Source organism: Capronia coronata (genome assembly GCF_000585585.1).
Source record: "Capronia coronata CBS 617.96 chromosome Unknown acBCG-supercont1.11, whole genome shotgun sequence".
In the NCBI taxonomy this organism is placed as follows: Eukaryota; Fungi; Ascomycota; class Eurotiomycetes; order Chaetothyriales; family Herpotrichiellaceae; genus Capronia; species Capronia coronata.
The window spans coordinates 534,750-551,106 of record NW_006912903.1 but is presented as its reverse complement, the minus strand read 5'-3'; the positions used below and the strand labels follow the sequence as shown (position 1 = coordinate 551,106).

General features: G+C 52.5%; 3 protein-coding genes across 3 annotated transcripts; all 3 read left to right on the top strand.

Annotated features, from left to right (window-relative positions):
- Positions 1-382: 382 nt before the first annotated feature.
- On the top strand, positions 383-2,177 carry A1O1_08973 (uncharacterized protein; the record flags this gene model as incomplete). Its single annotated transcript, XM_007729830.1, has 4 exons — positions 383-691; positions 747-1,109; positions 1,168-1,977; positions 2,076-2,177. The coding sequence occupies 4 exons, from the start codon at positions 383-385 to the stop codon at positions 2,175-2,177; spliced, it is 1,584 nt and encodes a 527-aa protein (XP_007728020.1).
- Positions 2,178-2,687: 510 nt separating this feature from the next.
- Positions 2,688-4,574, top strand: A1O1_08972 (uncharacterized protein; the record flags this gene model as incomplete). The annotated part of the gene is made up of 1 exon (XM_007729829.1): positions 2,688-4,574. The coding sequence occupies one exon, from the start codon at positions 2,688-2,690 to the stop codon at positions 4,572-4,574; it is 1,887 nt and encodes a 628-aa protein (XP_007728019.1).
- Positions 4,575-6,471: 1,897 nt separating this feature from the next.
- A1O1_08971 (uncharacterized protein) lies at positions 6,472-15,762 on the top strand (the record flags this gene model as incomplete). The annotated part of the gene is made up of 1 exon (XM_007729828.1): positions 6,472-15,762. The coding sequence occupies one exon, from the start codon at positions 6,472-6,474 to the stop codon at positions 15,760-15,762; it is 9,291 nt and encodes a 3,096-aa protein (XP_007728018.1).
- Positions 15,763-16,357: the final 595 nt, after the last annotated feature.

Below are 16,357 nucleotides of genomic sequence, written 5' to 3'. Positions count from 1 at the left end.
TGTGGTCTGTTCAGTGTTGAGATCTTTCAATCCCCGAGTCTAGATCAAGAGGCGCTTTATGGGGACACAACTCCTATCTGAGATTGACCCACACCGCCAATATCCACATCGCACCACTTTTGATTAGGTAGCCAGCCATTGGGAGGTGAATCCCGTGCTGGTCGATGCTGGTCGGTGGCATCATTTCCCTTCCTGCTGCCCATGCCGACCTGTGCTCCTAGTCCACGATGCTGTGTGCCTCAGCGGGCTCCCTGCTTTCATCATATAAGTCCAACGTCTCTGATATCTCACACCAATTTGGGCGCCGGCACCAAGTCGAGAGTTAGTTCCTGAACCGGTATCTTCTCATACAGACCTGGGTTCAGATCCAAACAGTTCAAAGATGATCATAGACAATGTCCCAAGCGATCTCACGACCAAGTTGGCGTGTATTCTACTCGTCCTGATTCCGGTCGTAACATTATGGAGGAATCATTTTAATCATGGTCTCAACAAATACCCCGCCCCGTTTCCCGCTTCTTTCACGAATATCTGGAGGTTCCTGAGTGTGATGCATGGAAAGCCTCAATTCACATTAAGAGAATTGCATAAAAAGCATGGCGACATCGTCAGGGTGGGACCCAACTCACTCTCTTTCAGCAGCCCAGATGCCCTCAAAGCAATCTATGGGATCAACCACAAACTCGGCAAGGTACAGTCGCATTTATCTGTGGTTTTGTTTGACAGAGGTTTGACCGAATGGACAGAGTGGCTTTTATCCGGTTCAGATGCAGATCTCGAGAGGCGAGGTGCTTCAGTCTCTGTTTGGGACACAAGACCAGGATTACCACATGAGACTCCGACGAACCGTCAGCAATGCATTCTCGATGACTTCACTCATTCAATATGAGCCCCGGGTCAATGAAACCGTGCGAGTCTTCCTGGCGCAGACAGAAAAGCTGTATGCAGCTCCGGGCAATGTCTGCAATTTCATCCTCTGGTTGCAATACTTTGCCTTTGATGTCATCACAGAAATCACATACAGCAGGAGGGTCGGGTTTATCGACAAATGTCAGGATGTAGACGGGATCATTGCTTGGCTGGGCAAGATATTTGACTATCAGGCACCTGTATGCTGATATACCACTACAACCCCAGTGAGTTTGTTAGCTGACGCATTCATCGCAGGTTGGCCAGATGCCTTGGTTAGATAAGCTGTTCGTCAAAAACCCGGTCCGCACAATGCTCAGCAAATATGGGTTCATTGACAATTCTTCCGGGACGGCGATATTCTCCAAAGCGAGAATGGCTGAACGACTGCACGAGATGGAGGCGAAGAGAGCCTCTGGCAAGGACGAGTTGGCGACCGATAGCATGGACCTCTTGAACATGTTCTTGAAGGCGCAGAAGCAGGATCCAGCGTTCTTTGACGACAGCCGCCTGCTCACCATGACCACGTCAATCGCGCTGGCTGGATCAGACACCACGGCCATCAGCTTGGCGGCGGTCTTCTACAACCTTCTTAAGAATCCTCGGTGCTATCAAAAGCTAAACGAGGAAATCGACAGTGCCGTCAAGACCGGGTCGATCTCCAATGAAGGAGGCATCATAACTTGGGGCGATGCACAGAAGTTACCCTATCTGCACGCTTGCATCCAAGAAACCTTCCGTGTCCATCCTTCGATTGGCCTTATCCTTGAACGACTGACACCCCCTCAGGGACTTGAGATTCGCGGTCAGTTCATCCCGGGTGGGACGATCGTGGGCTGCAACTCGTGGGTCCTCCACTACCAACGTGAGATCTTCGGTGACGACGTCGAGGTCTACAGGCCAGAACGCTGGTTGGCGGACCCCAGTTCTCCTTCGGATCAGTTGCGGGTGAAAGAGATGAGTAAGACGATGTTTCACTTCGGGGAAGGTACAAGGACGTGTCTCGGGAAGCACATTGCCCTCCTGGAGATGTACAAACTGATTCCGAGTCTTCTGAGACGTTTCGAGGTGAGTCCCACCATGGTCTCCTCTTCGGCATGGCTTTAAGTCCTCTTTCCGATCTCGTTCGAATCATCTAGCATACGCATACTGACAATCTACCATAGATCCAACTCACCACCGATGAGGACTGGGATCTGCACAATGCGTGGTTCGTGAAGCCGAGGAAATTTGATGTGAAAATTACTGCAAGGAAGACCATCAACTGATCCAATTATTGTATGGCAACAATGGCTCACGAGATCATGTCACACACAATATATATGTATCTATGTTCATTCTGTCTATCTGTATAGGCATAGTAAAGACTTCAGACCATAGGTTTGTAGGGCGATCAAAATTCGCCCTAAGTACTCATCTTTCGAGTCAGCTTTGGACGGGACGCAATCACTACTGTGTAGATGAAGGAAATGTAGCGAATCGACTGACCGGGACGTTCTCCAGTGAGCCGCTGTCTCTTGAAGACTCTGATGACTGGCTAGCCTGGATGGCGCGATGCGTCTTATCAGTATGTAGGTTCTAGCTTGGTCTCCATTCGGCGTCTCGATAGGAAGAGTGGAGCGAATCGAACACGCGGATGATCACTAGGTCGGTCCCAGCTAAGTAACCGCCCACCTTGTGTGCTCTCCCTTGACTTCTCTTTCTAAATCAGCATCGCGAGGGAGGGAGAACCGTTAGGAACTTACCCTATCTACGACCATCGCATGCCATCCCACCTGATGGCTCAAATACACAACAATGGCGCCGCCGTTCCCTCTCGTCATGATGGGCTTGCACGTCCCTCTCCCTTAGCATGCCTGGAGTGCCGTCGAAAGCATCTTCGGTGCGATGCAACGTATCCGACATGCGCACGATGTGTGACGGCTCGGCTGCAGTGCAACTACACATCGTCCCGCCGTGGCGGTGGTCGCAAACGGCAGCGAGAAGATGAGCCAGCCGCCAATCGAGAATTCAACCGGCTGGCGCACGAACGGCAAATCTCGAGCGAGGCAGAAGCAGAGGCAGAGCACCAGCACGAGCCCTCTGCACGCACGCCGGGCAACCAAGACGCTTCAGTCTCTGGACAGAACAACGGCCATGCCAATGTGAGGGCCCCCTTCCACGGCGAATCAGAACCGCTGGAGTCTTTCCAATTTGGACTCGACAACCTCTACAATATCCAATCCATGTTACAGCCTGTATCTGTCGCCGAAGGCTCTTCCGCATGGGTCGATGACGAGGCCTTGGTGAACTTATACTACACCTTCTTCCATCGCGCCCATCCCATCTTGGTCCCGAGGCATCTGTACGACGCACAAAACTATCCTAGGTATCTCCGGCTCACCGTGCAATTCATCGGCAGCCATTACTCGACAACGCTCTCCAGCGACACCCTTCGAAGCATGACTGCAAGGGCGCTGGCAGACGACAGCCAGAGAGCAGCGAGCATGGTCCAAGCGCGGCTGCTGTTTTCCATCGCTCTGCATGCCCGCTTTGAAATCTCGGAGGCCGAGGCCAGCCTGTCTCGCACCGTCGAGCTGGCATTGGAGCTTGGGATTCACAAACAGAGCTACTGCGTCATCAACAGAGTGCGGCACCCTGTCGAGGAAGAATCGCTCCGGAGAACGTGGTGGGAGCTGTTCATTGTGGACGGGTACATGGCGGCGCTGCATCGCAAAACGACGTTTAGGAGTCGGTCGGTCTCGACGGACGTGCTCCTGCCATGTGAAGAGTCGGCGTATACCCAGGGCGATAGCATACCGGAGCCGCTGAGCCTAGCTCAATTCGACGCCCGCCTGTTCATCGAGGACGAGCTCCAGTTTTCCTCCTATTGCTACCGGATCGATGCGGTGCGGATCCTGGCCCGGGTGATCTCAATCGCCCGAACCCACGAGCCGCACCCGGACGAGGTGCAAGCCGTCGACAATGCGTTGGTCGGCTGGATTCATCACCTGCCAGCGGGCAAGAGCGAGATCATCAACGCCTTTGGCGAGCTGGATCCCATGATCTTCCAGGCGTACATGATCATCCAGTACGCCAGCATCTATTTGCACTGTCCTCGCAGCGACCTCAACCTCCCCGCAGTGGTAGAGCTCTCCTGTGGCCAGAGCGACTGTCACACCTCCCCGATCTCGACGCAACACACGCACGCCGTCATCGCCACTGACGCTTCCAAGCAGCTGTCCAGTCTCGCCGCGCTGCGCACTCCCGTCCGCCAGCACACGCCGTTCTTCATCTGCGCCGTCGTCTTGAGTGCAATGGTGCAACTCTCGGCCTGCTTGGTACATCCGCGCCACTGCCATCAACTGCATCGCGACCGCGTCAGTCTGATCATCGGGGTGCTGAAGTCCCTGACCCAGACCTGGGCATTGGCGCAGAACGCCCTCAGGATGATTCGCAAGGTGGCCTGGGAAGTGCTAGAAGGAGGCGGAGGCTCGCAACAACAGCCTGAGCCTCAGTCTCAAGCTGCCAATGGGTCGACGGGGGATAGCGGCGTGGATGTGCGAGGCTTGCTTGATGATGATTCAACCAGCAGAGACCAACCGTCTTGGATGGGCGTCAATTTCGATGGCTTACAGGACCTGATGCATCTCGAAACCAACGCTGCCTACTTTCCTTGCAATTAAGGACAGAGGTGGTGTGGTCACTGTAGTGTCTGAACGTGTTGATGGTCTCCCAAGTGGATTCATCTTGAACATGTCTTACTGCTACCTAGCGGGCCACTTTGCCCAACAAGTGGTCCTACAAGATGATATAGGTGCCTACCTAGTAAGTAATCAGGCCGTCAGGTTGATACAACAGGCGGTCTCATCTTGGTAGGGGCGCCCTTCAAACATTCAAGAGGCGGTAGATACCTATGTTGTAGGAGACCGCCTCTTGTATCAACCTGATAGACTGCTTATCTACTAGGTAGGCACCTATATCAGAGACGACGCAACAGGGGGCAACACACCAATTCTGGGAAGTCTTACGGACTTTTTGGTCTTAAGGGCGTGTTGATTCATGGTCTAATACGATATTTCCCCACAGGACTAGGGTTTGCAAAGATTAGGAGCAATCCTCTATAACACCATTCGTCGGAAATCAAGGTTCGGCCGAGCTCTACCTACGTGGAAGCGAGACCTCTCAAGCATAAGACCAAACAACAGCTAAGCATGGACAATCTCTCGTTAGGATAAATACACATCTTATCCAACAGTTCTTCAAAGTCTTATATAAAACGGGTTCATGGTAGATAACACACCGCTGTATTATTAGTACTAGCGATAGCAGTAGTTGCTGCTTAGCTACCGAAGCTTAGTGCTACTAAGCTATTTAAGTTGTCGCCTAATAACCCTCTTCCTCTACTCTATTTTGACTTACTAAGACAATATTTAGGGAGTCATTCACTGTCACCCTGGGCATCATAATCCGTCTCCCTCATCACCTGCACATAAGCATCTGCAGCCTTGTTCGCCCCTCAGCCGACTTTTTGAACAAATGCTTTCTTTCCACCGACACTTGCCTTCGAGACTATGAGAAGATCGTCTTGTCGGCCACTTGATAGTGAATCAGCAGCACTACAGAGACCCGGAGGTAACTACTTATGACCGATAGTGCCGACAATTGAAGGCGTTACTAGTCAGGTATTTTATCTGTAACTAGCTTGTAAGATACTAGTATGTGATTAGGGTTACTTAAGGTTACTTGTATAGTTTAGAAACTAGTGGTAGATAGAGGAGGATATCATTACTGTGTAGTTTCTTAGCACTCGCTAAGCCTCAACCTAGGAGGTCCAGAACTTGTTTAGGTCCATTAGTTGAGATTTATATTACGAGTATTACCTAGTACGCACTTAAGGAGGTACCTAGGTAGTAGGTCCCCTTCTTTCTCAAGCTCGCGTCTGCGGTGCCATCATCACTACTACTGGGATTGTAGCTATTGCTAGATCAAACTCCACCTGACACCGCTATCGACCTCTACTAGCAAGCACCGCATTGCCATGGAAGTTCACTCTGCAGTATCGAGAGGCTCCAAGCCGGCCATTCAAAAAATCTGTCACCCTCATATCTGAGTCAGCCCGTTCAGCGCGCCGACATTCCTCTAATCGACTCCAACTTTCGCTCCTCTGCGCATGGACCGGGCTTGCCGGGAAGCTGTCCCTGGTCGACTGTCGCATCAACCAATTGCCAGGGCTCTGAGGGCGGCATGCGCTAGAACCAAAAGAACCATTGCTCACAGCGCAATTGTTCCCACACCTGTCCCTCGAACCTCGAAACGCGATTTCCAATCCAGACATTGCAGAACTCCTACCGTCTATCTGTGGTGATACTGTCGCGTTGTCATAAACGAGGCGCGCTTCCTCCATACACCTTGCAGCAGGAAATGGCAGCAACCGACTCAATAGCCGGCCCATGCCGCGGTCGCATCCTCGATTGCGGGAAACCTGTTCGCCGCCAGAGGTGACGTTGAATTCGATCAGCCCTCTTGTTCTCCTCCAAGGTGTTGGGAATAGGGCCTACTGTGCGAAGCTAAGCCTCCACGATGCCTCTCATCAATACAACCTCCGTTGCGGCCGTCGTCCTGCTACTATACCTGTCCTCTTTCGTCCTCCTGGCGATCCTGCGCATTGCGACCGGCATCTCCATACAAAGAGTGGGCTATTTCAGTCTGAGACACATATCCTACACTCCAAAAGAAGGACTGAGAGTGGACCTGCGCAGCCTGAGGTTGAGTCTGCACAGACCTACCTTCGCTCGGCCGTCATGCATAAGTCTGGTTTTCGAAGACTTAAAGGTCACCCTGGACCCGGAGGTCTACGAGAGCTCACCCTCGAAGAAGCCGAGAAGCTCAAGCGGAGCCCGCGGGCAGCCCGAGGCGAGCAAGGATGAGCGCGAAGGAGGCAACCCTCGTTCGGGCGAAAGAAGCAAGCTATGGAAGCGGTTGACCAATATCAAAGAACGCATTAAACGCATACACCGTCAAATCCACATTTTACGCATGTTCGAAATCAGCGCCTTCAACACCACTGCTGAGGTCGTGGGCGTTGGATATGTCCAGGCGTCCACCCTGACAATAGCTGTCCATACAAGGCGGAAACTCCTGGACCGTGGCCGATTATTCAGGCATAAGAAGGATCCCCTTGGTGGGCAGCAGCCAGTGGAATGGGTCCTCTCAGTAAGAAGCATATTGATGGGAGTGGGTGGCCGTGACCCGACCGAGATTCTGGACGCGATGTCGATCAATGTGCATGGACTTCTATACAGGGAACGAGAAGGGCTACGCGACACTTCAATCGCCATCAAAGCAGGCCGTCTTTATGTCCCGGTCGACGAGTTGCTTCAGTTCTCAAGTCGGAGCAAAAAGATTGCTCAAACGGCGCGACAGCCTTTTGGCCATGGTCCCGCGGAAGAAGTCTCCTTCGAAGATGTGGTGCAGGAGTTGGATAATCCGGGGAGTCGGGAAGCGTCCATCGTCCAGTCTGTCGCTGATTCCAAAGAGTTCTTCAGCTCGATCCTCCAAAGCGTACAAGAAATTCAACTCGGAATGAGTTTCGTCCGGATATCGAAGGAGGTCGAATCGTTGAGGCAGGCCAACTTACCCTTGATCGCCAACATGGTCATCCACGAAATCGGCATTGACCTCCACCGTCTCGATCAGAACGCTCCAGTCCATCGCATGTATTTCTCAAAGGAAGACATCGCCCACCAAGCCTTGCTTGCTGCCGTCTCAATCTCCGTCAGTCTGGATGAGGATGATTTTTCGCCCACCAAACTCATGTACATACCGATGGCCACCACGACCATTAGGACTACTTTCCCCGCGAAGACAATGAGCCTCTCTCATGACCGAGATGTTGCCGAGAGGAACACGAATATTCTATTCGCCAATTTTGTTGTCACCTCCCCTTCTCTAGATCTGGTACCGCAACACCTGATTAGACTGCTGGCACTCATCCAGTCTCGCCCCTCCCAGTCCGACGAGCGTCAGCACAATCGACACCGGCTCATTTCGCGTTTGCTTCCTAAAGCAAGTATCAAATTCTCTATACACGAGCCAGTCGTGAGGTTTGTTTTGCCTGTCGCGGACCCCGCCAAGGCGGCGCCGGGCGAGTACGACATGATCATAAGTTCGATATCTTCCATCTCGCTGGATATCGAATCTTCCCATTCCGCGGGCGGTGTACTTTTATATTCTCTGGCCTCGAACTTCCGCGTGATGTCACATCAGCTCTATTATCAGGCCTCCACGGGCGTCAAACACAATATTCTCCTGACTGACACCTTGGAGCTGAAGATCCAGGTTACTGCCTCGACCGACATATCCGTCAGTATAGCTGGAAATCTCCGCACATTCTCCGTTTTGATGGTCCGAGAAGAAGTGAGCAGGGCCATCTACAACATAGTCAAGCATTTCAAGCGTCATACTCCTGTCGCGGGTGGCTCTAGACCTGTGTCCACGGTGTTCCTACGACGGCTCCCATCCTGGCTTGTCGATATCCAACTTGAAGGTACTGGCTGGAGTGTCGAAGCTGCTGGCGTGGATTCGGCCATTTCCAGCCAGACTCGAGGGCTTGCATTGGAACTTGAGTCCTGGACTGCCCACTACACTTCGAACGCAGAGATAGCGCGAAAGACTCCTGCGAGGAGAAAAATGAGCACCTCCGTCCGTTACGAGGATGCATTCTCGGCGGATAATCTCCATTCGCCGCCTGCATCACCTCCACCACCTCCACGGCGCCATCATTCTGACCCCACGGATGGGCGCCGACTTTCTCTCCATCTGAAGGGAGTGGAAGGCTTCATTATCGAGGCACTTGACCGATGGGAGCCGGACCCTTTCATGACTGTCCCAAGGCTTGAGGTTGCTTTCAGCACATCTCGAGACCAGCAAGGAGCACTCTTCCATGTGCACTCTGCAATTCGTGCCTTCTATCTGCAGTTCTCCTTGTATCACTTCTATTCCCTGGGCGTTGCCGGCTCGATCATCCAGGACTCTTTCCTTGGTCCTGCATCTGGCAAAGTCGATCTCCGACGTAATACGCCTCATCCGCCTGATGAAGAGATCATCCAGGAACCGCGTGTTGCCGCGCAGTCAGGACTGGACCTGTTCGTCATTGATGTAAAGGCCAGCTATGTCCAAGTGAAAGCCAAGATGCCCGCCGATCCTCCCATGCTGCTGCAGATCTACCAGGTCTCTGCTGGCCGGCATAGATGGTCGGCGCCTTTTCTCAGAGCTCAGCTTGTTCGGCTCCATGCCGAGCCACCCCGCCTCAAGGGTGTCTGGGCCCGGATTGTCGGCGCGAGTAACGTACGTCTCGACCTGCGTCACGCGAAGAGGAGAATGCCAGCAGGGACAGTGGAAGAGAGATCATTTGATATCTCCACCGATTTTATTCGCGTAGCCGTTCCCCACGGTATGCAGATGTACAGAGTGTTTGACAACTTCATCAATGCTGCGAAAGCTATTGCCCAGTTACATCACCGTTTCAGGACACGGACAAATGAGTACATCTTGGCGAAGGAACCGGTCGGCCCCAAAAAGGTGCCTCGAGTCTCGCTCCGATCCAAAGCCCTTTCTTTCGAGCTCGAAGACGACCCCTTTGAGTGGAAACTCGGTGTTATCTACCGCGTCGGTCGCATCGAACAGAAACAGCGGCTTGCTCGTGCCGATGCATTCCATCTAAAGGTCAAACGGATGAAAGACGAACGGCGGCCACGGTCAACCTCTCGCTACCGGGCCAGTTCAAGTCGACGAGGCTCTCCTGGCACCAGTCCTGGCCCCCGATCTCGAAGGTCAAGAAGTCTTGATAGCACTCCTCGAGAACGATCCACTTCGAGAGGCAGACGGGGCAAGGTGTCGTCTAACATTCGGTATGACAGAGAAGGGGTCTGCGCGTTGAGCACCAGTGCCAAAATCCAAGCAGATGAGGCATGGGAAAAGCTCCAGGAGCATAATGCAAGAAGCTGGAAAAGGCGAATCGATTGGATGCTTCACATGCAAAATAACACTATCCAAAAGATTCGTCAGATGTTCTCAGGAGCCGATGAACCACCTCATGACAGCGCAGAAGACGAGACCGTTCTTGCCATTCCCAATCGCCCCGGGCTGATGACTGTGATAATCAGTGATCTACATCTCTTGATTGATAAGCCTTCGTTTCCGGAGTCCGACTTGCCTAAATTCCTCCACACAATCGGAAAGGGGATGCCATACGATACCCTTTATGCGCTGTTGATTCCTGTCAACGTTACTTTGGACATGGGCGAAGCCAGAGTATTGCTTAGAGACTACCCACTCAACCTTCTCCATATTCCCGCCATCCGCCCCGGCCAGCCTCCACGACTACCCAGTTGGTCTCTGAAAATGGACTTTGTCATTGCTGAGGAATTCCGAGACGAGGAATCTATGCGGCACATCAATGTTGAAATTGTTCCGAAAGGGCAGCGCGGACCGAAGGGCGAGGAGATTCCTCGCTTCGCCATCGATGTAAGAAGGACGGTGACACCTGTCAAGACATATTCAAACCCTGTGGTAGACATCAACACGAGCCAGTCGACCACTATCTCCTGGGGCACCTCATATCAGCCCGTCATACAAGACATGATGATGATCATCGAGGGTTTCACCAAGCCTGAGATAGACCCGTCCGAGAGAGTGGGCTTCTGGGACAAAATCCGACTGAGCTTTCATTCACGTTTGACCGTGAATTGGAAAGGAGATGGAGACGTCCAACTGCGTCTGAAAGGCTCCAGGGACCCTTACGTCGTAACGGGCTACGGAGCTGGGTTCGTGATGTGTTGGCGCAGCGATGTACAGTGGTCCATTCATTCCGTGGATGATCCTCGCAAGTTCATGACCGTCAGAAGCGGCGAATACGTGTTGGCCATCCCAGATTACAGCCACGAAGCGCGCAATTCGTCTGATCAAAAGGCGAGTCAAGATTCGGACAGTCTGTCCAGCAGCAGTTCCCGGAAGAATGCTGCTCTATTCAAGAAGGTGATCATGAAGGTATCTGGCAACGTCCAATGGACCGCCGGGCTAGTCTTCGAAAGGCTCTCGGAAGACGGGGTGCGTACACCACACTTCAAGCATCATTACGACGTGGTCCTCAAGAATCCAGAACAGATGCACAACTTGGATCTGAAGACCTATGATGCGTTCCGCGGCTTCCGAAGCAATCATATTCATCTGTCGGTGGCTCTGGCTGCGCCTTTCGACAGAGACTGGGTTGGGCCGGATTCTGCTCCTTCAGAGAGCTACAATAGCGTCCATTTAAGCCCCCGGTTTTTCTCCCACTTCTTCAGCTGGTGGTCAACATTCTCAGGCGTCATGTCTTTGCCCATTCGACAAGGCCGGCTATGGAGAGGCCCAGACAAATCCAGCAAGAAATTCGGGCGTCATCTGGCGACCATCAAGTACGGACTGCTTCTCTCACCACTATTTATCGCTCATGTGTACAAGCACAAGGACGCCGAGGACTATCAAGATGACGTCGTTTGTGCCACTGGGCTGAAGATCAAGATTGACAGCTTCATGCTTGATCTCCACCAGCGTCGGGAATATTTCGACACCCTTTCGAAGGGAAAGTCGGAACAAATGAGAACGAGTGCCATGAAGATCAATAGAGCAGAACTTGATTTCATTCGTGCCGACCTGAGGGCTGTGGCAGCAAGCATAGCTGGAACCACTGCCGAGGATCTCCAGAAGGCGACGGATGAGATCATGTCCTCATTGCAAGACGTGCCTGAAAATGTCGACATGTCACGGTTCACAATCCCCGACCGAGACTTTACCTGGATCGACATGGACGACTTCGTAGAGTTGGACTGGGTTCTCCCGGCAGACCCGAACCCAGAGACCAGCATTCTGCCCCTAGCGTTCACTCCCCGCTTCACGTATTTCCGGCAAACGGACCATGGTGTTGGCATTCAAGGAGACGAGTCTCGCACGAGCCCCTTCGGAGACGAAAACACCCATTTCTGTATCATGTCGCGTCACAACGACCCTCGAAAGGTACAGATGGATTTGATCGAGACCAGGCTTCATGATCTGGAAGAAAAGCTCCAGATTCATCTCAGACGGATGGAAGAGCATGAACTGCTTGTGGTCCGTGATGGGGACCATGATCGATCCCTCAAAGTCAAACATAGCACGCTGCTGGCACAACATAAGGAGCTGGAGAGCAAACGCAAATTCTTGCAGCATGGGCTCCGACGTCTTGCGGGACATGGTAATCCGGGAGAAGCTCAACCACAGGAGCCTACTGGCCGCCGCGGGAGTGAAGCCCAATCAGCGGCGGAGCTCGATGCTCAAGTCAACGCACCGTCTCATGTCGACATGGATGCGCTGTACTCTGCTCCGCACGATGAGTTTGCCAGTGATTTCAATAACCGGTTCATCATCCACAATGCCCAGTTCAAGTGGAACAATTCGCTACGGAACATCATTCTTCGGTATAGTCATCAAGTCAGTCAACGTCGCGGCTTTGTTTACTACATGTCTCGCCGTGCGGTCAAGTTCATCATCGACATAGTGGATGAACAGGCGAAGGCAAAAGAACTCCGTCGTAGACAAGAGGGAAACCCAGACATGCAAGTCCCGGGAACGCCGAGTGTCTTTTCGCCCACGGAAGAGAAAGATGACGAATTTGTGGTTGAGGACAGAATTCAGCAGCTTCTCAATGACGCGAAAAGGTTTGTCCAGGCTGGCGACGAAAAGACAAACGAGGAAGCGGCTGCAACGCATGAAGAAGACAGCACCAGCGACATCCCAGACCGGAGACCATCCACGGTCGACCTGGGCGACAACATAGCAGAGAACTTCCAGGCGATGAATAGCTATCATCTTCGTCTCATTGCCCCGCAGATCCAGTTACAGAGCGAGAAGAATACCAAGTCTATCGTTCTTATAGCCACGAAGGGGATGCAACTCAAGGTTGTTTCCATTATGGACAAGGCTCGATTATCGGACGACGTGAGCGGACTGGTACAGCGGCGTTTTGCCCTTGATATGGATGGCGCCCAATTCTTTGTGGCCAGTCAAAAGACCCTTGCACAATATCTGCATCTGTACTCGGGCAATCGCTATGGAAACACGCCGGGCTCGTCATGGCCTCCATGGGTGTCCCTCGAGGCCATGTTTGACTTTCAGTTGGAGCCCTTTGGATTCCAAAGGGTCATTCAGAAGACTTCGGCAAGCCTGCGATATCAAAAGTACAATCCCCATCGTTTGAAGTACAACGAAGAAGTGGAGAGTGACGAGACCGGCGAGGGCAAGCACCCCTCGACCGCTGGGGAGAATCGTATCGATCATCTTTGGGTCGACTTTCCCCGCGTCCGCGCCCGTTGTGACTCCACGCAGTACTACACCATGTACATCATCGTCCTGGATCTCCTTCTGTACAGTGAGCCATTGGAGAAGACAAGAAGTGAGCGACTGGAAAAGATCATGCTGGCATCCGACTTTAGTGATTTGAGGGGTGCTCCCGAGATGGCGGAGAGGTTGCAAGAGCGAATAAGGCAGCTCGAAGAAATCAAGCTCCATTTCCAGATCAATGCCAAATACCTTGACAAGCAAGGATGGCAGGACCGCATCAACCTGGAGAAGGACCTGGCAAATTGTGAAGATGAGTTGTTCTTCCTCATGAAAGCCATCAATACATCCCAACAGAGGAATGACGACCGAAAATCCTCTCAATCAAGTGCGATGCTTAGGTGGTACCTGAGCGCCTCTGAGATTGTGTGGCATCTCATGCTGGAGAAAGACGAGCCGTTGCTCGAAGTCCAGCTCGGAAATGCCGCATATGAGCGTGTTGACAACAGCGATGGTTCTAACCACAATGCCATGGAAATCGAGCATATCCGAGGCTGGAATCTCCTTCCCAACGCAATATATCCCGAGATCATCGGACCATATTTTGAGTCTGGAGACCGAAGTGGCTGCCTTCCTGAAGGAGCCAAAATGCTTCGAGTCCATTGGTACATGTTGGAAGCCATTGCTGGAATACCGGTACTGGAGCAGTTCCATGTCACAGTCTTCCCGCTCAAGGTGCAACTGGAGCGAGAACTGGGCAAGAGGCTATTTGAGTACATCTTCCCCGGTGTTGGTTCTAATGCTTTCGAACATGGGGGCTTCTCTCCCCTGATGGTGAAGAATATGGCGCCTTTGGATGAGCGCGATGACGAAGAACTGGAAAGGGCACAACATGAACTCATGAATGAAACGGATCGCCCGGGCTCCAACTCAGCCACCCAACGCGGAACATCACCAGGCGCCATAGCCCGAAGACTCAGGCCGACCTATCATCTGAACTACAACAACAACAACAACAAAGATGGCCCAGCATCAACGACCCAAGGAAGAAGAGGACTAGGACTGGCGGGTGATCATAGGTTCTTCCTGCATTTCAACTCCTCGAATGCACGAACTGTGCAGAAGGGGCCGACCCACAAAGCCTCGGCTAGCAGTCTGAGATCGAAGAAGAACACCAACGCCTCATCCACCAGTCTCGTGACTGTGGGCGCTGCCGAGGAAAAGAAACGCAATCTGCTACGCCGCACGACAAGTAAAGAACGCACTCTGGCCAGGAAGGACAAGGACAAGGACAAGAAGGAAAAGCCATCCGACGATCTGTCCCAAATGATATCCCGAGCATCCAACTACATGACCCTGGCGCATGTCAAGCTGGATAGTTTCGTCATCTGTCTCAGCTACAAGGGCAAAGGAGAACGCAACTTTGAAGACCTCAACGACTTTGTCTTCCGCATGCCGACCCTGGAATACCGCAACAAGACATGGTCCAACCTGGACCTTGCATTACGGCTCAAGAAAGATGTCATCCGCGCTCTGATATCCCACGCCGGCGCCATCATCGGCAACAAACTGTCCCACCATCGCCCGAGCAAGCGACAGGTCGAGAGACTCAAGGAGATCGCCCATTTGTCAACGATCCCAAGCTCCGAGTTCAGCCTGCATCTGTCCGAGAATTCCGACACCACGAGTCTCTACAGCTTCTCGCAAGACGGGCGCGATGACGACTTTGAGGCTTCGGGCATCTCCTTCCAATCGCCGACCGTCGCCATCAACGGGCACAAAACGGGACCTTTCACAGGCCCTTCACCCCTCCTGCGCAGCGGATCATGGCATTCGAGCAGTATCAACCTCGCGGGAGGTCCTGGTGGCTCCGGACTATTGGTGCCGATGCCTCCTGTTCCTCGGACGTCCGGAAGTCTTTCGGCGGGTGGTAGTGCAACATCCAACCACAAGCACAATCACAAGCTCAAGGGTAAAGACAAAGACAAAGACAAAGACAAGAAAGATGATCCTTCTGCGAAGAGCATTCGCTCTCAGTCGACGTCGTCCATTGCCGCTTCGAAGGCAGGTGCAGCTGCAGCTGATGCAGCTCCCGATCCACTGAGTACAGCGTGTTCGCATTCACAATCGCAATCGCAATCGCAATCGCATTCACCGAGTCCCAGGAATCTGCTGAAAGATACTATCGGCCGGCATTTCTCTCCGGATACGGTCAAGAGTCGTGTCCATTTCGGCGGATTGGGCCTGATGAAGAGCGACGGGCATAAAGAAAGTGGTGGGCGAAAAGGCAGTAGCAGTAGTGGTGTTTATAAAGAGAAAGAAAGGGGTAAGGATAAAGATCAGGAAACAGACCAAGCCAAGGACAACGATGACGGTCAGGGTCAGGGTCAGGGTCAGGCTAGTGCCGCCGGTGGTGTTGGTGATGGTGATGGTGATGGCGCTGTGGAGAGTGACGCGGAAACCACCCGGCGCATGAGTGTTTTGTCATTGGGGAAGAAGGTACTTCACCGGTTGAGTTGAGTTGAATTTGGTTGAGTTTGGGTTGAATGGGACTCTTTTATCATGATGTGATGGGCCGGTGGATGGGTGGATGGGTGGACGCAGAGGATGATTCAATGAATCGAGGCCTGTTGTGTCTTCTTACATCTTGGGTCCCCGAGCCTTGCCTTACTTAGTGACTACTGTCACATTCTGTGATATCAATGTATTTTAAGTGTTGTTTGGTCTTTTCCTTTGTCTTTGCCTTTGTCCCGTCCCCGGAGCAGCAAGTAAGCAGGACCGAGTCTGGGGAACCCAGAACCCAGAACGAGGAAGGCTTAGTTGAGGCGTTTTGCTCTACGCTGCCAGTTTGGGGACTCTTCCAAGGCGTGAAAGACCTTGGTTTGTGAAGGCACCTTGGGTTGGTTTCGCCCCAGGTCCGCACGTAGTGCTTTTTGGAGTATCGATATAATCTCTACAGTTAGCATCGTTGCGCCATTCTCGTTTATGTCTTTCATTGTCGGGCAGCGGATGTGGCTGGCATATTGGAGTGTCCTTTGTCCATCGACTCTGGCATTTTCTGTCTTCCATTTCTGGGATGAATGTGATTTTCGGCAGTGGATTCGATGGTTCGTGG